Source organism: Prionailurus viverrinus, chromosome C2 (assembly GCF_022837055.1).
Source record: "Prionailurus viverrinus isolate Anna chromosome C2, UM_Priviv_1.0, whole genome shotgun sequence".
NCBI classification, from domain to species: domain Eukaryota; kingdom Metazoa; phylum Chordata; class Mammalia; order Carnivora; family Felidae; genus Prionailurus; species Prionailurus viverrinus.
Genome location: NC_062569.1, coordinates 88,403,521 through 88,425,535, shown reverse-complemented (window position 1 = coordinate 88,425,535; position 22,015 = coordinate 88,403,521). Strand labels below are relative to the sequence as shown.

Genomic DNA, 22,015 nt, shown 5'->3' with positions numbered 1-22,015 from the left:
AAAAGCTTCTGCACAGCGAAGGAAACAATCAGCAAAACTAAAAGACAAGCAACGGAATGGGAGAAGATATTGCAAATGACAGATCAAATAAAGGGTTAGTATCCAAAATCTGTAAGGAACTTATCAAACCAGCACCCAAAAAACAAACAATCCAGTGAAGAAATGGGCAAAAGACATGAATAGACACTTCTCCAAAGAAGACATCCAGATGGCTGACACATGAAAAAATGCTCAACATCACTCATCATCAGGGAAATATATATCAAAACCACAATGAAATACCACCTCACACCTGTCAGAATGGCTAATATTAACAACTCAGGCAACAACAGATATTGGCGAGGACATGGAGAAAGAGGATCTCTTTTGCACTGCTGGTGGGAATGCAAACTGGTGCAGCTGCTTTGGAAAACAGTGTGGACGTTCCTCAAAAAATTAAAAATAAAACTACCCTATGACCCAACAATTGTACTAATGGGTATTTATCCACGGGGTACAGGTATGCTGTTTTGAAGGGGCACATGCACCCCAATGTTTATAGCAGTGCTATTGACAATAGCCAAAGTATGGAAAGAGCCCAAATGTCCATTGATGGATGAATGAATAAGAAAATGTGGTATATATATACAGTGGAATATTACTCGGCAATCAAAAAGAATGAAATCTTGCCATTTGGACCAACGTGGATGGAACTAGAGGGTATTATGCTAAGCAAAATTAGTCAGAGAAAGACAAATATCATATGACTTCACTCATATGTGGAATTTAAGATACAAAACAGATGAACATAAGGGAAGGCAAGCAAAAATAATATATAAACAGGGAGGGGGACAAAATATAAGAGACTCTTAAATATAGTGAACAGAGGGCTGCTAGAGGAGTTAAGGGAGGGGGGATGGGCTAAATGGGTAAGGGGCATTAAGGAATCTAGTCTTGAAATCATTGTTGCACTATATGCTAACTAACTTGGATGTAAATTAAAAACTAACTAGGGGCGCCTGGGTGGCGCAGTCGGTTAAGCGTCCGACTTCAGCCAGGTCACGATCTCGCGGTCCGTGAGTTCGAGCCCCGCATCAGGCTCTGGGCTGATGGCTCAGAGCCTGGAGCCTGTTTCCGATTCTGTGTCTCCCTCTCTCTCTGTCCCTCCCCCGTTCATGCTCTGTCTCTCTCTGTCCCAAAAATAAATTAAAAAAAAAAAAAAAAAAACTAACTAAATAAATAAGAAAAAATAAAAATAAATAAATAAAATGGTATTTAGATCCTGTAGCATGAGAAGGCTGGCTTAATGGTTTTTGATGATGAAAGCAGGAGGCTTGGACAGATAACTTCTTAAACTCTTTTTTTAGCTCTTAAAAAATTATTGATCATCTTCTATCAGTCAGGTGCTATGTATTTACATACATTGTCTCATTTAATTCTCATAACAGTCTTAGGGAGAAAGTATCATTGTCTTATTGTGCAGATAAAAGAAATCTTAAGAAGGTTAAGTGATTTGCTCACATTGCATAGCACCCACATGGTTAAACCTCATTTATTCAATAAATGTTTATCGAGCCTCTCCTATGTGCTGGACACTGGAATAAACTCTACAAATACTGAAACAAATAAGCAACCCTGCACACAAAAGCTCATGGTCCAAAGACAAAGCTGGATCGCTAAACAGGTTATGTAATTGGGTGTGGTAAAGGGGTGATAACTGGAAAGGGAATCATGGGAGCACAGATAGCAGAACTTGACCAGGTTGGCATTCAGGAGGTATCCTGGATCTTAGATGATGAGCAAACAGTAAGCTGGTGAAGGAGAGTTGAAAAGGGATAGATTTCATCCGAGGCACTGGGAAGGGGCAGTGCAAGCAAAGGCATGGAGAAGAGAAGGAGTATTGTGAGCATGAAAACCACAGGATGGTATTGTTGGAATAGTGTAGCCATGCAGGTGGGGCTGGTGTGGTAGGGAGGGGCTAAATCAAAGCAATCCTTATAGTTGTGTTTTCCCAGTGACCTGCACTCTTCCCCCTTGGAGCCTATGCCATATGAAGAAGACTGTGCCCAGCTGAGAATCCCAAAATGGCCCCAAACAGTTACTCTCAGGTGAAAGTTTAAATCAGGTAGTCTACTCAGAAGAAGGAAGACCTGTTGCTGCAACCCAGAGAATCATTTTACCTCTAGCAGTCTCCTGGCCATCTCTTAATGAACTAAGTATCTAACTAGATAAGCAATTGAGAACTAGGACCAGGGATTATAGTTAGTGTGTAATAGTGGGTGATTCTTCTGAAGCCCACACACCATTGATTGGCTGTGATGCAGCAGTTAACTTCAATTGCCTAACTCCCCCTCTCTTCTTCCATTTTGGCTTCCTTTATGTCTCCAGCCTTCTACAAACTATCCATCTCTGCCCTTTTCCTATGTTTGTCTTTGCTGTTCCTTCTTTGAGTTTGTGTGGGGTGCTTTCAGTACTGAGATGAACCAAATGTATGGGACTGACCTCCAGAATTGTACTATAGTGCCATTGAATCAGCTGTATAAATACACTGCCTGAGATCTGAGATTAAGAAAGGATGAGATGAAAGCTTCTAAGTGGGAGACACTGTAGCTAGATCAGAGTTTCTCAAAGTGTGGTCTGTGCACTGGAAGTGTTTATGGCAAGTAGAGATTAAAGGACCTTGACCCAGTCCTATTGATTCCAAGTGTGTTGGGATGTAGCCAAGAATTTTGTATTTTTAACAAGCCCCCCGGAGATCTTTGAGCAATATAGTAAGAACTGTTGCCTACTATAGGAATCACAGAATGGCAGCAGTAAGTCAAATCCAGTCACAGATAAATTTTGTTTGGGCCTTACAGTACTTTAAAAATCAGAATGTTTTGGGACGTCTTGGGTGACTCAGTTGGTTAAGCATTTAACTCTTGATTTTGACTCAGGTCATGATCTCATGGTCATGGGATCAAGCCCTGTGTTGGGCTCTGCACTGAGCATGAAGACTGCTTGGGAACTGTCTCCCTCCCTCTCTCTCTCTGCCCTTCTCCTCTCATGATCTCTCTCTCAAAATAAATAAATAAACATTTTTTAAAAATCAGAATATTTACTTTAAAATCTAGAGTTCTGGTCTCTTGAAAAAATTCTTAGGAAGGCAACTCTGAGCCAATATATTCAGACAACAATCATCTAAAGCTATGGTAAGGACCATCCTGTTTCACTCAACATGCTCTCAGTCCTCGGAGCCACCAGAGCCTTCTGTGGTGTTATGTCCCTACCTTTTGACTTGGGCTCCTCCAGGACAGATATCAGGTTTTTGTCATCCATGAATCTTCAGTTCCTAAAAACAAATTTACAGAAGAGAGTGAATAAATGTGTGATGAATGAATGAATGGGCACAAGCTTGATGATAAGCTTCTCTTGGCTTGGATAATTTAATTCCAGGTTTTAAAAAAAGCCTGGTCCTGGGTATAGGAAACATGGGGTCTTATCCTGGCTCTGTGGCTGATATGTTTGCTATATCACCTCAGAGTCAAAGTTATCTTAACTACAAAACATGTTATGAGGATGGATTTGTCTCTAAATTCTTCCATCTCGGACAGTGTGGTGGCTTTAGGCTACAGGTGGGCATTTGGGTTCCGTTCTTTTTTTTTTTTTTTTAAATGTTTATTTATTTTGAGAGATAGAGAAAGAGACAGAGCACAAGCAGGGGAGGGATAGAGAGAGCCAGAGACACAGAGTCTGAAGCAGGCTCTAGACTCTGAGCTGTCAGCACAGAGCCCAATGTCCAAGGTGGTGCTCCAACTCTTGAACTGCAAGATCATGAGCTAAGCTGAAGTTGGATACTTAACCGACTGAGCCCCCAGGCACCCCTGGGTTCCATTCTTAAGTTATATGTGGAGAAGAGGCTAATGTGAAATTCAGTCCCAACCAGCCTCTCTCTCTCTAAGCCCCACACCTCAAAATGCCATCTGTTATCATGGCAATTTGGAATCTTAGCCTGAGCTGAGGAGGTGGCTGACTCTCACAGTCTCAGAGTAGCAAGTGTTTATGGAGGCAGGCTTGGCCAACTCCTTTAGTTAGACCTCACAGAGGATGTTCAAACACCTTAGACTAGTGCAGAAGGCTATTCAGCCTAAGATCCCTGCCAGTTAACCCTGTGACTCTCCCCTTCCCACCAATAATACTCAATTTCCCACGCTGCCCACAAGCGCCATGTTGTTTTTCCCTTCTCTGCCTTAGTACGTGCTGTTCTCTCTCCCTTTTCTCACTCTGCCATTGTCAATTCCTACTGTGCCTTTAACACCCAATGGAAGGGATCCCTCTGGAAAGTTATCCTAGCCACTGTCCCTGTCCCCTTCTCCAGGCCTGATGCTTCAGTCTCTCCTTGCTCTTCCCTTTAACTTTGTCTTGTACAAGTGCTCACTCCTTTATGTGTTTGTTCCCCTACTGAACTGAGGTCTCCTTGAAGGCAAGAATCTAGGACATGTCACAGAAGCACAATGTATGTTGAATGAAGGCTGACCAGCCCTAAACCCCAGATATGCTGAGATGATTCTGCTTGTCAGAGAAGAGCTGACCATTTAACCCTTACCCTACCCACGTTCCCCCTCCCCCATCACACACAGTTCTGCATTTTGAAATGCAAAGCTCATTGCTGATATTTAGAATGACAAATGATGTTTGCCAGTGGCTGAGTATCCTGTGTCTCAACATCAGTGCTTCATAACACTGTGGATTGTAGGGATTATGTGTAGGTAATTTTTTGTGTGTAGCACTTAACAATAACAGCATGGTGTAGGACAGTATTTCCTAAACTGTTCTGAAAAATCCTTTAATCCTCTTATGGAGAATGTAAATAGACACTGTATTAAAAATGTAATCTGGGGGCACCCGGGTGGCTCAATTGATTAAGCATCTGACTTCTGCTAGGGTCGTGATTCACATGGTTCCTGAGCTGGAGCCCCGCTTCAGATGAGCCCCACTTCTCTCTCTCTGACCCTCGCTCACTATGCCCTCTCTCTTTCTCTCTGTCTTTCAAAAAAGAAAAAAAAAAAAGTAATCTGGTCTGGGGCAGCTGGGTGGCTCAGTTGGTTGAGTGTCCAATTCTTGATTTTGGCTCAGGTCATGACTTCACGGTTTATGAGTTCGAGCCCTAAGTTAGGCTCTGTGACTGCAGTACAGATCCTGCTTGGGGGTTCTCTCTCTTCTTCTTTCTCTGCTCCTCCTCTGTGCTCTCTCTCTCTCTTTAAAAATAAATAAATAAACTTAAAAAAAAATTACTCTGGTCAAAAAAGTTTGGAAATGTCTGGAAACTATATTCCTCTCTTAGAAGGAAACAATTATTAGCATATTAAAGACTCAGAATTCTAGTGATAAAGATCATGGTTTAATTTTGTTTCACCCAGTGCTTCCAAAGTAGTGTTGAGGAAGAACACTGAATTAGAAGTGAGAAGACCTGAGTTTTCACTTCCCCTCTTTCACTAATGCAAATGTGTGATCTTGAACGAGACACTTCCCCTTTTGCAGCCTCAAATTCCTCATTTGTACATTGAAAGAATTGAAAATGAAAATCTAAATGACAAGGCTGGATTAGATTATTTTCTAACAATCCTCCTAATCCACTTTCTATCCTGCTCCAAGGGATGAACAACTCCAGCTTTGAAGCCTTTGCCGGGGCTAAAAAGCTCACACAATGGGTATTTAGCAAGGTGGTCTCAGCTCTGCCTTGCCCCACCCCAGGATCAACTGAGCAGGAGTTTGGATGTTCTCTTAACACAGCTGTTTCTCTCAGTTGACTAGATCTGAAGGGGAATTATCTGGCAGTTCTGAGCTGATTGTGCCAACTCCAGGATGGCCTTCAACACTGTAACAAGCCAAAATCAGCCATCCACTCATCCTCTGCTCCTTTGCAAGGCATTCACCATTGCAAAATCATTGCTCAGAATGTCCAAAAAACAATACATTTGACATAAAGTGAAACCCTGGGTTCAGGAAGAGCTTTAAGGTAGGAGAGATTTGATAACAACCATCAATCAGGACTGTGAAAACACCAAGCACCTGCAGGGAAACCAGATACCCAAGAATGTAGTAAGGGGAGTAAGATCCCAAGTTCCCTTGGTCTTGAGAGAAAATGTAGCCAGTCCGTTCCCTTTAAAGTGTGTCTGTGGAAAGGAAAGCAAGTCTGGCTCAAGTCAGATTTTGGTGTCATGGGGTTCATGTGGACGGGGGTCAGCCCATTCCCACTGATGGGGGCCCTATTAGCATGATGCCACACTCAGAGCAGAAAGCCTATACTTCCCGCTCCAGAGGATAGCCCCCAAATGGCCACTGTTTAAGGCCCATATTACACATAAGCAGAGTGGTGTTTCTCTCTGAATACCATCTCAGCAAAGTCAGAAACACCATTACTCAGCATAATCTGTAGCCAAGATTTTCCTCATGTGTATGGTTCACCCAGTCCAGGATCCTTCCTTCTTTCCTTTTTTCTGTCCCGCAACATTACAGAACATTTGTTAAATGACAAAACTAAAACAAGTTAGTAATAAGTTTGATGTCCTTTATTCAAGGGAAGACAATCCATGGATTGCGGGTGCACAGGACCTAACAAGCAGTGAAGCTCTCTTCCCCAGGGATTTTGGGCAAGGGTGAGTCGTACAGAGCATTAGAATAGGCACTGAGGAAACAGGCTAGGAGGTGGGGGATTTCCTTATCCTTATAGGCTAGCAGGTCTTATTTTCTAGGGTAAAGTAAGCTAGTGAAAGCTGAGTTGGAGGATTGTGATTGGCGTTAGTTTTTTTAGACAGTGAGGGGTCTCCCTCATTGCAGGTTGACTCTGATTTAGATTTTTATGCTGAGCCATGGGGGCAGCTTCCATATTGTGGATCCCGGTATGTAAATTAACTTTATCACTGTATTTCAGGACTTGCACTGGGCATGATGATTAGTCATGGAGCCAGAGCGGATGTATACAGCGTGACTCCTAATAGGGATTGAGTTCAAAAGTTAATGTTTAGAGCAAAAAAATCAAGTATTATCAGAATTACCTTTGAAAATATTTTAAATCATCCACATGGGTATTGAAATGGTCATACTCTGTGAAGCCCAGGACACTTGAGGGACTTGGGTTTTAACTGAGGGATAATGAATGTCATTCACCCTACATTTCTCCAGGCCATTGATCAGCTCAATGTGTGGAATGGTACTACTTAAATCGCCATTTCTTGCTCAGAGCCTTGTTTTGTTTTGTTGTTTTGGCTAAAATTGACTTTGTATAAGCTAAATATGTATATGACACCATTCAGTGAAATACATAGAAAAAGTATCTACAATCATTTTACTAATAGAGGTTACCCCTTGGGTGTGGACTGAGATTTGAGGTACTAGAACAAAAAGAGGGTCAAAAAGGACTTCAGTCTTCTCTGTAGTGTTTTTATCATCATTTTTAAAAAAAGTTTATGTCTTTATTTTGAGAGACAAAGAGAGCAAGGGCTCACACAAGCAGGGGAGGAGCAGAGAAAGAGAGGGAGAGAGCGACTCTCAAGCAGCTCCACACCCAGTGCAGAGCCTTGTGTGGGGCTCAATCTCACGAACCCTGAGATCATGACCTGAGCCAAAATCAAGAGTCAGACACTTAACCAATTGAGCCACCCAGGTTCCCCAGCGTGAAAATAAACAGTGATAAGATAGTAATAGCAGTGTGCGGGAAGCAGGCCTCAGGGTGGGGGAACAATGAAATTTTCCCTGCTACTTAATCTCATCCCTGTGTTTTTGTTCTGTGCTCAAGGGAAACAAGGTTGATGTTTTGCTTATTCCCCTTCAGGATGACCTAGATAAAGCTTGGGCTGTTTGGCTTGTCTTGTCAGTTCCCTCCCTGCCCCAGGGAAGGGCAGTTCTTTTAGTATATAGATAAGTGAGGAGCATTGACACTGGGCAGGGGGCATCTGCATGAGTTTTTTAACCTGCTATTTCTTTCTAATCTGGTGTTACTTCTGCCATCACAGGGATGTTGCTAAGGGTGAGAGGTGCCCTTGGATCATCGCAGTTGTGTTGGCTCACCCACGTACTCACCTTGGCAGTGTATTCACTTCCTCTTTATCCTTTGTGAGGTGGAATGGACAGGAATTATTATTCCCATGTTATGAACTTGGGAACAAAAGCAAAGCATAAAAGTCAGAAGCAGAGGTGTATACCCAACACTGGGTTGGTTGCCCGCCAGTCTAAGGCCCTATCCATCTGACTACTCCTCATGTTCTTACTGACCACCTCAGAAGGTGGTTATGGATCAACTGAGTGCAGAACTCTGAATCCATAGTAACAGAACCACAGAAATCCCACTGTGTGAATATTCAGATCATTTTCCTGACACAGGCTGTAGCGTGAATTCTGTCTCAGGCTTAGTGGAAAAACTCTACAACTTTTTTCCTGAGAATGAGGAACTTCTCAGTTGAAGGCTGTGCTTGGTATAGTAAAGGTTTCAGGCTCAAGCTTTGCTGGAACCCATCACATTTTACCTGTAAGATACTGGACAGTTCACTCAACCTCTCTGAATTCCAGCTCTTTATCTGTCAAAGGGGAAAAATACTACCTACTTCATTGGATGACTATGAGGAATGAATAGAAGCCAGATGCCTGACCCAAAGCAGGCACTCATCATACATATTAGTCCCATTCATTCTCTGGGTCTTTCCTAATGGAGCACTGGCCATGAAAATATCTGGTAGGACCAACCTGGTTTGATGAGTTAGCCTAGTGGCGACAATAAAACCCACAAGTCATTTGGAACATTACTATCTGCATCCATTGAGGGAATATTCACTCAAAAGTGCCTCTTTTCAGGCTCAGCTTGGCCTGTGAGAACACAGGGAGGAAGAGGAGGAGGTGGAGAAAGAAGCCCCCCTAAGGGCATTGTTTTTACAGACTTTTTTTTTTTTTTTTTTTGGTACATGAAGAGAAATTAAGATCAGTTGGCCAGGGCTGTGGACATCCTGTACTCATCTTTTCTTTGGGTACATGTCAAGAAAGGATATGATGCTTCTTTCAGTGTTTGATGTTGGCTATGACCATGGGGTGTAGTTTTTCATTGACTTTCTCCTGGATGAAGGTATTTGAAGACAGAGGACTTTAGTCATCAAGATTTTCAGGCCTCTGGCTCAGCAATAAAATGAAATGAGGGCCATGGTAGCATTCACATTAAATGGTTTTCCTCTAGTGTTAATACTGGAGCTTGCTATTCCTGAATATCTTTATTTTTAAATTGGCTGAAGCCCCTTGGTTGCCATAACAAAATTCAATTAAATTTGGCTGAAGGGAAAATTGAGAATTTTATGTATATGTAGGTTAGAAATGATTAAAGAAGATGATTTAAGTGATACAAACAAAGTTTATTTTAACCACTTCATGAAGCAAGTAGTCTCCACTCCCAAGGGCCTAGAGAACTGAAAAATGTGGAGGAAGGCAGGAAGTTTTCACAGGATAAAGAATAAAGAAAACGCAGGAGAGGCACCTGGGTGGCTTAGTTGGTTAAGTGTCCAACTTCAGCTCAGGTCATGAGCTCATGGTTTGTGAGTTCAAGCCCCACGTCAGGCTCTGTGCTGACAGCTCAGAGCCTGGAGCCTGCTTTGGATTCTGTGTCTCCCTCTGTCTCTGTGCCACCCCTGCTCACACTCTGTCTTTGTGTCTCTCAAAAATAAACAAGCATTAAAAAAATGCAGGAAAAAATAGAAAATATATGATTGGCTGGGGCCACAGTCAACCTTGTTTGGGGTGAGAAGGAACAAGGAAATATGCATAGACCCAAGAGTTGGCTTGGTGTTTGAAAATTGTTTGACTGGATATACTGTGTTTCTGTTCAAGTGGAGCATTTACAGAGACATGAAAGTTATTTAGATTCTGTTTGCTGACAGCTCTATCTTGGGCCTAGAAATTTATTTTAACATATACATGTATATTGTATATACATATTCATGTATATGCATATCGATATATGCATATGTGTATTCTATGTATGCAAATTATGTATAAAGATATGTAGAGGGACATGTCATAAAACTGGAATTTAAGAATATAGTAAAGCTGAAGGAAAGGGCTAGAATAAGGAATTGCAAAGCCATTGGGATATCTCCCTGGAAGTTCCTTGGGTTCTACTCTTCTCCTTGCCTTCCCTCTTCCTCCCCTCCCCTCCCTGCTGCCAGTGGAATATGGTTGTTAATCAGCCTTCTAAGGAAGTGATTGATGCTTATGGTTCTAACCATTTCTGAATCAGAGCTGTCTAGATCACAAATCCCAGTTCCTGAGGTGGGTAATTGTCCATCCTGGGCCAATGAGCTATTACAGCCAGGAGAAATGAGATACACAGTGGGGACACAGCTGCTGGAACCCATCCATTGTGAGCAAGGAAGCCACAGTCATCATAATTTATGACCAAGAACTGGAGACCCATTCTAGTCAGGCTATCAATGCTGCAAATGGAAAGCAAAAAATTACTAAATATGAGCAAATATAACCAAAATGACCAGAGTCATGACTGAGAAGAATAAATAAATCGTAGGATGCTTAAAGGACTAAGCCACCCAGGTACCCCCAAGCAAAGGTCTTTAAGGCAAACAATACAACAAGTACAGAAAATTTTAATATGTAATCATAGAAGAGAGTTCAAAGCCACATAGCCAGAGACATATTTGCTAATGTTAGTGTTTAAATAAAGTTGTTAGGGGCACCTCGGTGGCTCAGTTGGTTAAGCATCTGACTTCAGCTTAGATCAAGATCTCACAGTTTGGGGGTTCAAGACCCACATTGGGCTCTGTGCTGACAGCTCAGAGCCTGGAGCCTGCTTCAGATTCTGTGTCTCCCTCTCTCTCTGCCCCTTTCCTGCTGCACTCTGTCTCTCTTTCTTTCTCTTAAAAATAAACATTAAAAAAACTTTTTAAATAATAAATATTTAAAAAATTAAATAAAGTTGCTAATATTTAAAAATCTAAATATTTCATACCAAATTTTGTTTTATAGCTCCTCTTAAAAAATCAGAAGGCCTGGCAAAACTGGGTCCACAGTCTTGTCTGGAAATCATCACTGGAGCTGAGAGGTGGATGTCCCCTTGGAAGGGCTAGGTGGTCTCTAGTTTGTTCCCTGCCCTGCCCAGCAAAGCAGGCTTCAATCACTCCATGGGTGTTGGAATATCACGATACTACCAGGGCCAGTCCCTCCTGAAACATCTGGCTCTTTAAAATGGAAACTGTTGAAAGAAAGAAAGAAAGAAAGAAAGAAAGAAAGAAAGAAAGAAAGAAATGGAGGGAGGGAGAGAGAGAGAGAGAAAGAAAGAAGGAAAGAAAGAAAGAAAGAAAGAAAGAAAGAAAGAAAGAAAAGTATTTGATTGTTGAATACATTTTCTCTGACCTTAAGGAAAAACGTGTTTAATTAGTTGAAATTTTGGTACTGAAAGAGGGTTTCAACTGCCTCCATTTTCACCTCAAACTTTCTAATTAAGTTCTTTCCAGTTTATCTCTCAATTTAGGCAAAAGAATGCAGGCAAAGCATCCCCTGATGGGAACAGAAACTACCCCCTCTAGTAATAAGGACTGCCCAGAGCCAGCAAGACCTTGCCCATGATGATGATCCATTTGACCTTCAATGCCCACGTGCACTACCAACAAATTTTGTCTCACATTTTCCTTATATAAACCTGGAAGTATTTCCTGCACTTTGCAGATAGTCTTTGAGCCTCCAGTCTGCTGTCTTTACAGTGTTGACTTCTCTGAAATAAATTCTTTTCTTGGGGTGGCTGGGTGGCTCAGTTGGTTAACCAACTGACTCTTGATTTCAACTCAGGTCATGATCTCACAGTTTGTGAGTTTGAGCCCCACATTGAGCCCCACAATGGGCAGTGCAGACCCTGTTTGGGATTCTCTCTCTCTCTCAAAAAACAAACATATAAATAAATAAACAAACTTAAAAAAGATAAATTTCTTTCTTGTTTCAATTCCACTCATCTCTCTGTCTTTGGATGCTGTCAGCAGCAAGTGGCCCAACTTGGTCTATGTGGGACCCTGGGAGCCAGGTGCTGTTGCATCCTGGGCACCCTGGCTACAGTCCACTATTTTTGTAGAAAATTAAGGCAAAAATGAAGGCAGTACTGTAAGCTTTGAGAGGGTTGGGACTGTGTCTGCTTATTTATAGCTGAGTCTCCTGTGCCTAGAATATCACTGATGCCCATAAATATAGGAGGAGGGAATGAAGACATAATGTGGCATGCACTAACCAAACATTTTATAGAAAAACAGGGCAATCATGCCTTGAGGGGACAGTACATGAAGAAAAACAGCACAAAACTTTCTGACATGTGTCATTGATTGCAGGCATGAGGCCACAAAGATAAGAGGGAATGATGATAGAAAACTGAGCTGGACTTAGAACTCTGCTTACTAAAGCACTGTGGCAAATAATAGCATTTCCAGGAAGAGTTTTTAGTCATGTGGGAAAAAAGAAATATAAATAAGTAAAGTGATTCCATAAACTTGTACAGTATATAAAATTTCCTTAGAAGTAAAATAAAAATTACTCTGGGGATCTCTAGTAATGGAGGTGTCTAAATGCTTCTCTTGGATTTATAGGGGCCAAGGGCAGGCCACACCAAGATGGGCTGCTTTAGTATAAAGATTATTTTGAGTTAAAAGCAGTCAAATGGAGCACCCATCTGGCTTAATTGGTAGAGCATGCAACTCTTGATCTCAGAGTTTGAACCTTATGTTGCGCGTTGTAAGAAGTGAGATGATTCATTTTTAGAAATACCAAATAAAAGCTGTGTTGTCTAGTAACAATAGGTTTACAACCTATTGGAAATATGTACAAACTGGCCCTCCATCCAACAATGGAGTCCCAAACCCTTAAACATTTCACTTCCTGGTTCTTCCCCTCTCCATTTTGTGGGCTTTTCACGGGCTTTGCAAGGAGCATGAGCCAAAGAACTGAAGTCTCTGAGTCACCTTAAGAAATGTACATTTGTTCCAATCAGACTACTTTTTGGCCTTACATGGGCATAGGCGACTTCTGGGTAAGGCTGTAACCTTTGTAGTACTCAGCCAATGAGGAATCAGGGGAGGGTCTTGCATGCTAGGAGATAAATTGCCTGCTGTAGCTTCCCCAAGTGTGCCTGTCCATCAGACACCCGCTCTCCCAGGAATGATGATTAAAGCCTCACTTCACTGTGCTTCAAGTCCCTTCTTTGATTGGGTCACTGGGTTTATTTCTCACAGGTGTGGAGCCTACTTTAAAAAAATCAAGACCCAGTAGATTAAGGTAAAGTTCTTTATCTCCCCCACAACTAAATAAAGAGAACTTAGAAGACCTGCTCCAGGAAGAGTACTACCTCCATAGATAACTACATTATGATATGAACTAGATGTAGAAGACAGGGAGGAACCTAGCAAGGCCTGTTTGAGCAAAGTTCTCTCTGATGTGGAGAACAAAGGCAAAAGAAAAAAAAATTAAACTTCCTTACAACTTACAGCCCTTTGACAAGTAAGTACTTGAGACAAGCAAAGTGACCTTCTTCAAGGAGCTTAGCTGCCTCAATGTTAATACTTTGCTAAAGGCAAAAGGCAACCTTAGCCTGACATTAGGCCGACCTCCAGGATCCTGAAAAAACCCCTTTAGAAACTTGCTTTACTTCTACCACCCCTACCCCGCCCCCTGCCCAAGATATGTTTTAGCAATCATTCTCTAAACATAAGGCCCACTGATATACATGTGAAGGGTCTCGTGATTAAGAGTTTACTAGACAGTAGTAAATGACTTTTTCTTAACAGCAGCTAGCCCCTCAAGGTCATTTCCAGCAAGCTGGAAAGCTTGCTTTCAGGGTTCAAATTCCTTAGAGAGTTATGCCATCCCTAACCCCTCCCAGTTTGAAACTCTACACTCAGTCACTCCTCACAACCTCAGTTCAGCTCTTTCTGCCCATGGGTCCCAACCTTGCACTTTAATAAAAACCACCCCCTCACCTTATTATTATTTTTTTTTTGCAAGAAATTCTTTCTTGACCCTTCACTCCCCAACATTTCACATCACTCTCTGTCCCATTGTTTCGGAATGGCCCAGAAAACATTTGTTTACCAAATATTTCCACTTTTTCATCTTCCTAAGGATTGTATTCTTCCCCCTTTGAAGAACCCGATCCCTACCCATTTCTCCTTAGTTCAGAATGACATATATACCTCATTTTGAAGGTCTTTGGAATTTAAATGTCTGTATGGATTCCCTGTAAGTACACTATTAAAGTTTATTTTCTCCTGTTAATCTGTTTCGTGTCAATTTGATTCTTAGTCCCGTTAGAAGGACCTTTGAGGGGACAGGAATTCTTGCTCCTCAACAGATCATTTAGCAGTGAGCTGCCAGGAGGTTAAGAGGCTGGATGGAATGAGCTTTGAATGAACTTTGTGACATTCTCATATAGAGAAACTAAGGCACTGAGGCAGGGACTAAGTCAATTGGACACAGTATATCTGTGACCCTGTCAAGTCAGGAGCTAGAGGTCCCAATCTCTAGTCTACTTTCAAGATACCAAAGAACTATTTCCAGTCAGATTTCATTTTGGGGGGTGAGGTGGCAAAAAGGAGAATGGTGATGGCCTTTTCTGATTCTAGGAAGCAGGTCCAGAGGCCTGTAAGGCCATAGCCAAAGGTGATAATCCTATTTGTCATCACTATGAATTATATCTGGGCTGTATGCATGGAGCTGACTGATGACTCATATAAAGCTTGGAGACTTTGGCATTGTTGCATCCACGCGACTCCTGAAACAGAATGCTATGGGCACCAGTGACAGTTGCAACAAAGTTTATTACAATGAGAGGCAAGGCCGACCGATCGGGACCAACACTCTTGATAAGAGTGTGGCCCCGAACAGCCGGGATACAGAGTTTTTAAAGCCGATCACATCGTTTTATCGTTATCTGGGAACAGAACAGAGAAACAGTTCCCAGATGAGTCAGAAACAGTTATCGAATGAGGTGATTATTTTAGACTTTCTGCCGCTAAGTTGCAACCAGTGGATCTCCTTGACCTTGTCTCTGATGCTCTTTTTTGAGCTTTTGTTTCCTTCATTGGTAAAGCCTGAGTCACAAGAGTATGAAGTATGATTTACAAGAGTAAAAGCAAGGTTGTTATCTTTTGACCTTCAGTGTCAGAACAAAGTTGTTATCTTTCAAGCTAAGCGTTAGCCCTACAGTACAATTTAACCCTTACAGCACCTCCTTTACCTAGGTACAGTCAAGATTTTCTCTTGTTTTTTTTTCTTTAATTTTTTTAATGTATTTTGAGAGAGAGAGAGAGAGAGAGAGAGAGAGAGAGAGAGAGATAGCAGGGTAGGGGCAGAGAGAGAGTGAGAGAGAGAGAGAGAGAGAGAGAGAGAGAATCCCAAGCAGGGATTCTAGACAACGGGGCTCTATTCTCATGACTAAAATCACTCGAGCTGAAATCAAGAGTTGGACACTTAACTGACTGAGCCACCCAAGTGCCCCAAGATTTTCTCGTTTTGCTATACTGAGTGATAATTGTGATTCCATCTTACTTGAATGGAGTGTGTTCTGGGGACAAGGGAGAGAGTGCTGCTTTGCATATTGTAAGTCAAGGCTGACCCTTCTATGACTATTGTTGCGTATTGGGTAAGTGCCTGTCTTCTGAGTTTCTTAGAGGGTGCAGAGGAGGAAAATTCCAATGATAAAACAAAAGCAATGACTCTCAATGAGATAAAGATGTTCTCAGACAGCCTGAGTGAAACTCTTCATGTCCTGCTGCTGGTACTTTGCCCCCAATCCCAGCCAGTTTGTCAAGTTCTGAGCTACTGCTGCAGGCCTCAAAATCCAGCCTCCAAGTCTAGAAGATTAAGGAGATGCCCTGAGGGTTAAGGCCTTTGGCACGTGTCTTCGTCAACAATATGATCTTGGGTTCACGTGGAGTGTTTTTGATGCCACAAGACCAGACTAAAGGAACAGATCAATTCTAGAAGGTCTTGGCCTTTGAGAACAGGTGTCATAAAACAAGGATGTCCTGCTCATTTTTCTTCAAACATTTAAGAAATATTTATTAGGCACCTACTAATTGTGGCAGGAAATGTTCTCTGTCCTGGGACACATCAGTGAACTAAATTTACAGACAGAAATCTCTGCTCCATAGGCTTACATTCTTGTGGGGATGGATTAGCCCCATGAAAATTTTCACAACTTCTTTGTCACTTCCTGTCCTGTTCCTGTCATCTCCTCCAGAGATAATCTGGGAAAACCAGACGAGACTCATCATACACTTATTTTGAGCTACCTTGGGAGAAGTCACATGATGGAGGAGGGCTGCTGTGGGTCTGAGATTATGCACAGGTTTGAATTGTCTAGTGAGACAGAGAAACTAAAGGAACCCCATGAAAAAACTGCTTTCTTCACTCCTTTCCCTGCTTCTGTTCTTGCTAGAATCTGCACCCTACCCCCTTACATATGCCTCACAGAACAGGTAATGTATGTCCTCCTTGTAAAGGTCAAGGAGTTAATGATCTCTTTGGAGTCTTCCAGCACAATAGATAACATCTAAGGAGTGACCAGGTGGGGTCATCATGAACCTGTTTTCCAAGACCACTGACTCATCAAGACCTGACTCCAGGGCATAAGTGACCTATGAAGAACATTTAAACACTCCTCTTTGTTCCTGGATGACTGAGAAGATATGTGCACCAGACCACAATCCTAAATAAAAACTCCAGACCCCAAGCAAGGATGAAACTCACTCACCTTTCCAGAGAGTCTCCAGGACACTCTGTATCTTCACTCTCTCCATGTCTTCAATAAACTCTATTCTCACTTCCTCTTGCCTCACCTTTGATTTCTATCCTGTGCAAAGCCAAGGACCCTCTTGGCTGGTCCTGTGGTACCTTCTCTGGGTCCTTGAACCCGGCCAGCCTATATCATCTAGCTTTTTATTATTATTATTATTTTTTTTACTGCTTATTGCTCACACTTTTGAATGGCATTGTCTTGCCAAGAATGACACAAGCTCCATTTTAACTGATGAGCTTGCGGTTTGAGGCCTAATATGGGCAACACTTTATAAGTCTATGGAGCAACCAACACCCCCAGATTTTTCTGGTCACCCTCCTTGCATTTGCAAAGCTGAACCAAGAAATTAGCTTTGACTGGGGTCTTGCACACCCACAGGCCTCACCCTTGTAATGTAAATAGTTGCCCGAGACCCTGCCCAAGAGTCTGGCTGCACAGTCCAGAGTGAAGACACAGACTCTGGGGGGCAGAGTTTGGTTAATTACTAAATTATTTTTTTTTTTTTTAGAAAGAGAGAATGTGTGAGTGGGGGAAAGGAGCAGAAGGAGAAAGGGAGAGAGACAGAGAGAGACAGAGAAAGAGAGAGAGAGAATCTTAAGCAGGCTCCATGCTCAGGTCAAAGCCTGACTTGGGCTTGATCCCATGACTATGGGATCATGACCAGAGCTGAAATCAAGAGTCAACAAACTGAGTCACTCAAGTGCCCCCTAAATTATTTCTTGTGTAATTATTTATTAAGCACCTTGGTTTAGGTACTAGGGATGTAAGAGTGAACTTTAATGGATAGAGAGTCCTGGTCTTCATGGAAGTGACAGGTCATTGAGGGTGTGGGAAGGGTGTGGGGAGAAAAGATAAACAATGATGTTCATCAATCTCTTCTACAAATAGCACTTTTCAAATTCCAGTGTGCAATCCAATTACTTGGAGAGCTTATTAAAGCAGATTGCTGGGCTCCATGCCCAGAAACTGATTCAGTAGGTTTATGGTGGAGTCAAAGAATTTGCATTTCTAGCAAATTCTCAGGTGATACTACTTAAAATGTACTTTGCACAAATCATAGAAATCCAAGGTCACTACCTATAAGATGAAGGATTTAGTACCTTATGTGCTCCTCTAAGTATGGTTCCCCAGAGTCCCTGGTGATCTTTATGAAAAGTACAGAAAGAAGTGGATTCTGGGTCCCTCCCCTAAAGGGAAGTTGTTCAGCTAATGAAAAAGAAGGGATTACTTACATATAGAGAAATGACCATGTGTTGCTATGTTAAAACCTTGAAGGAATTAAATATTGATGAGAAATAATACATTGATTGAACTAAAGGTGTTTACAATAATAATATTCAATGTTATGAGGTGGAGTTCATACACTATTGGTATGAGCATAAACAGCAATGTGTAACAAAAGCTATATTATCTTTTTAATGTTTATTTATTTGGGGGGGAGGGGCAGAGAGAGAAGGAGAGAAAGAGAATCCCAAGCAGGCTCTGAGCTGCCAGCACAGAGCCCGATGCAGGGCTCGAACACATGAGCTGTGAGATCATGACCTGAGCCAAAACCAAGATTCAGTGACACAACCGACTGAGCCACCCAGGCACTCCATACCAAAATTCTTTACAATAATGCTTTTAATTCAGTAATTCCTCATTTGAAAATTTGTATTAACTAACTAACAGGCAGTAAGAAACAACAGATCTCTGGGGCACCTGGGTGGTTCAGTTGGTTAAGCATCCAACTTCTGCTCAGGTCATGATCTCGTGGTCTGTGAGTTCCAGCCCTGCTGAGCTGACAGCTCAGAGCCTGAAGTCTGCTTAGGATTCTCTGTCTCCCTCTCTCTGCCCCTCCCCAACTCATCCTCTCCCTCTCTCTCTCAAAAATAAAAAAAAGGAAAAAAGAAATAATAGAGCTCATATACCATCTACCCAATTTCCTCCAATGTTAACATCTCACAAACTATAGTACAATATCACCCAGGATACTGACATCAACATAATCCATAGATCTTGTTCAGATATCCCATTTTACTTGTACTTATTTATGCATGTGTATATGCATATGTGTGTATTTAGAGATAAACAGTTTTATCATATTGTATAGGTTTGTGTGTCCATCACCAGTCAAGATACAGAACAATTCCATCATCACAAAGTTAAATTATTTTGCTGTTTTATAACCACACTTACCTTGCAATGTCATAAATATTTAGCTATAAGTATGTTTCTTGTAGTAATCTTTTTAATAGGTAAAAAAAAATAGCTTCAATATTCATTAATAGGATATTAATTACATTAATTAATGCATCTCCATAAAATAAAATTACAGGGGCACCTGTGTGGCTCAGTCAGTTAGGCATCCAATTCTTGATCTCAGCTCAGGTCATGATCTCACAGTTCATTGGTTTGAGCCCCACGTTGGGCTCTGTGCTGACAGCACAGTGTCTGCTTGGGATTCTGTCTCTCTCCTTCTCTCTCCCCCTCCCCTGCTCTTTCTCTCAAAACAAATAAATAAACTTTAAAAAAAACAAACAAACCATGTAAACCTTAAGTTTGATAGCACATTATCCAGCAACTTACAAAGAGGTTTATAATATATTCAGTAAAAATAATCTTGCAAGTGTATTTTTATTTTCTCCTTTTTCACTTGTTCATATTTTCTGATAGTTTTATAATTACCACATATTACTCAAAAATTGTTTTATTGTGGTAAAATATACATAACATTTTGAACGTACAGTTCAATGGTATTAAATACATTCACATTGTTGTGAAACCATCACCACTACCCATCTCCAGGACTTTTTCATCATCCCATACAAAAACTCTGTACCCATTAAACAGTAACTCTCCATTCCCCTCTCCCTCCAGATCCCGGCAAGCACTGTTCTAGTTTCTGTCTCTGGGTATTTTACTATTCCAGGCACCTCATGTAAGTGAAATCATATGATATTGTCCTTTTGTGACTGGCTTATTTCACTTAACATAACATCTTCAAGTTTCATCCATGTTGGAGCATGTATGTGATGCCACACTGATTAGTAATCCATAGGCTACCATTAAATACAAAGTCACTTATAGTAAACCTCATATTTGTGAGATTTTTGCATATTTTTAACCGTGAATTGCAACGCCAAGGTAAGTCAAGTCTGAAGTACCAAGGCTAAACCATCTTTTGTACTGAATTTGGTGGGGGTGACCTGGTAGAAGGAAGGTTAGTTTAGGCCAGGGAAATGACATTCATGAGGACTGAAAAGTGGAGACCCACACAACACAAGTGGTGACAAGAAGCCAATCCACCTGGCTATGCTCAGGAGCCTGAGCAGGGCAATAACTGAGAAAAACACAGAAGATGCTACGGTTTGAATGTTTGTGTTACCCCCAAATTAATATGTTGAAAATCCTAATGCCAGGGGCGCCTAGGTGGCTCAGTTAGTTAAGCAACCGACTTCAGCTCAGGTCATGATCTCGCAGTCCATGAGTTCAAGCCCTGCGTCAGGCTCTGTGCTGATAGCTCAGAGCCTGGAGCCTGCTTCAGGTTCTGTGTCTCCCTCTTTGCCCCTCCCCCACTCACACTCTGTCTCTCTCTCTCTCTCTCTCTCTCTCAAAGAATAAATAAACATTAAAAAAAAATTTAGAAAATCCTAATGCCCGATGTAATGGTATTAGGAGGTATCCTTTAGGAGGTGCTTAGGTCATGGGGGTGGAGCACTCATTTTTGGGATTTGTGCTCTTATAAGATAATGCTCCCCTTATAAGAGATATCTCAGAGAGATCCCTCATCCCTTCTGCCATCTGGGGATACGAATAGAAGTCTGTGACCTGGAAGAGGGTCCTCACCCTACCAGGCCAGCACCCTGAGCTCAGACATCCAGTCTCCAGAACCATGAGAAATAAATCTATGTTGTTTGTAAGCCACCCAACTTGTGGCACTTTTGTCAAAGCAGCCTGAATGGACACATGATAAAGGCAAAGGTTGAGGGACAAAATGTACATATAAACAGTTTCAGCGTAATAAGAGATGCCATTTCAAGCCAGAGGGAATTGAAGCTGATGAGATAAAACATATTCAAATTGTTGTTTAGAGAAAGAAGTACTGCTGACTTGTGCAGTTTGGATGGCAGGAGGCCGAGACAGGCATGCAGGGGAGACACAACCTTTCCAGTTGGGTACAGATGGGTTCAAACTTGCCCTGTGAGGCTCACTGAGGCACCCACTCTCTACTGTACCAGTCAGGATTTGTTGTGTAGACTGCATGCCTAGTTGAGAGAAGGAAACTGAATGTAACAAAAGGAAACTGTCAGAAAATGGAGCAGTCAGGGGAGGTCAGGATGAAGTGGAGCCTGGAGAACTTAGGAGAACCTTGCTTTTATGACCGTTGTTTGGGATTGAAGTAAGGGCAAAACCCAGGACAGATGCTGCAGCCTAGCTGGTGAGTCATGCCCTGAACACCGACTAGAGTCAAGAAGCTAGGGTGGGAGTTTACCTGCCTAGTCTTGTTCTGGTTCCTTGATATCTTCTTCACCATATAGTAAGAGAGTCAAAGGAGCTGAGAGCAGATGTGAAGAAGGGCTGGTGTTTAAGAAGAGATCCATGGGGACAATGGGAAGCTCCCCTTTTGTTTCACCCCAACCAGCCCAAGGTTATAATCCTGGCCTGGGGAATAGCTATCAGAATGGACAGGAAAAGGCAGACTCAGAGACGGGGAAAAACCACAAGATTAACAAAACATCTCACAGGGTGAAGGACTTTGGAAGCTACCTAAAGTCAACTTCTCATCTAAAGAAAATGATTACTAACATTCTTGAGGACCTCCTTCACATTAGGCTGTTCTAACTGCTTTAAATGTAAGTCTTTTGATCCCCTCCAGAGTCTTGGGGACATTATGACCCCTGTTTAGAGATGAGGCAGCAGAGGTTAGGCAGCCTGCCTGAGGCAGCAGATGGTGAGTGGTAGAATCTAGATCAGAACCTAGGTAGGTGCTCCATCAACACCTGTAGGTTGGCCATCAAGCAATTCTACTTTCTTTTAGGTATGAATATTTCTAGAGTCCAACTGCCCACTGAACTTCTATTCCCACATTCCTCCACTTATGCACAAAGGACAGAGCAAAATATTTCTTTCTGTTCCTATGCAGTATCCTTTTGGGTGACTAGGAACCTCTTTCTTGTACTCTGTCATTTTTCTACACTTCTGCCCATGCCCAACCTCAGGAGCCCACCCAGCTTCATCCCATCATATCAT

At 42.0% G+C, this 22,015-nt stretch overlaps 1 protein-coding gene across 4 annotated transcripts in view; it reads right to left on the bottom strand.

Annotated features, from left to right (window-relative positions):
* LMLN (leishmanolysin like peptidase) overlaps window positions 1-22,015 on the bottom strand; it is a 138,771-nt gene that overhangs the window by 20,318 nt on the left and 96,438 nt on the right. For 3 of the 4 annotated variants that reach the window (XR_007155536.1, XM_047874421.1, XM_047874422.1), the window contains exon 18: window positions 3,249-3,310. The exons of the other annotated variant lie outside the window; for it this stretch is intronic. Coding sequence is in view for 2 of the 3 variants with exons in the window: in XM_047874421.1 (XP_047730377.1) it covers window positions 3,279-3,310 (32 nt within the window). In the remaining variant the exon portion in view is untranslated. The remainder of the gene's footprint in view (window positions 1-3,248; window positions 3,311-22,015) is intronic. 4 annotated transcript variants of the gene reach the window in all.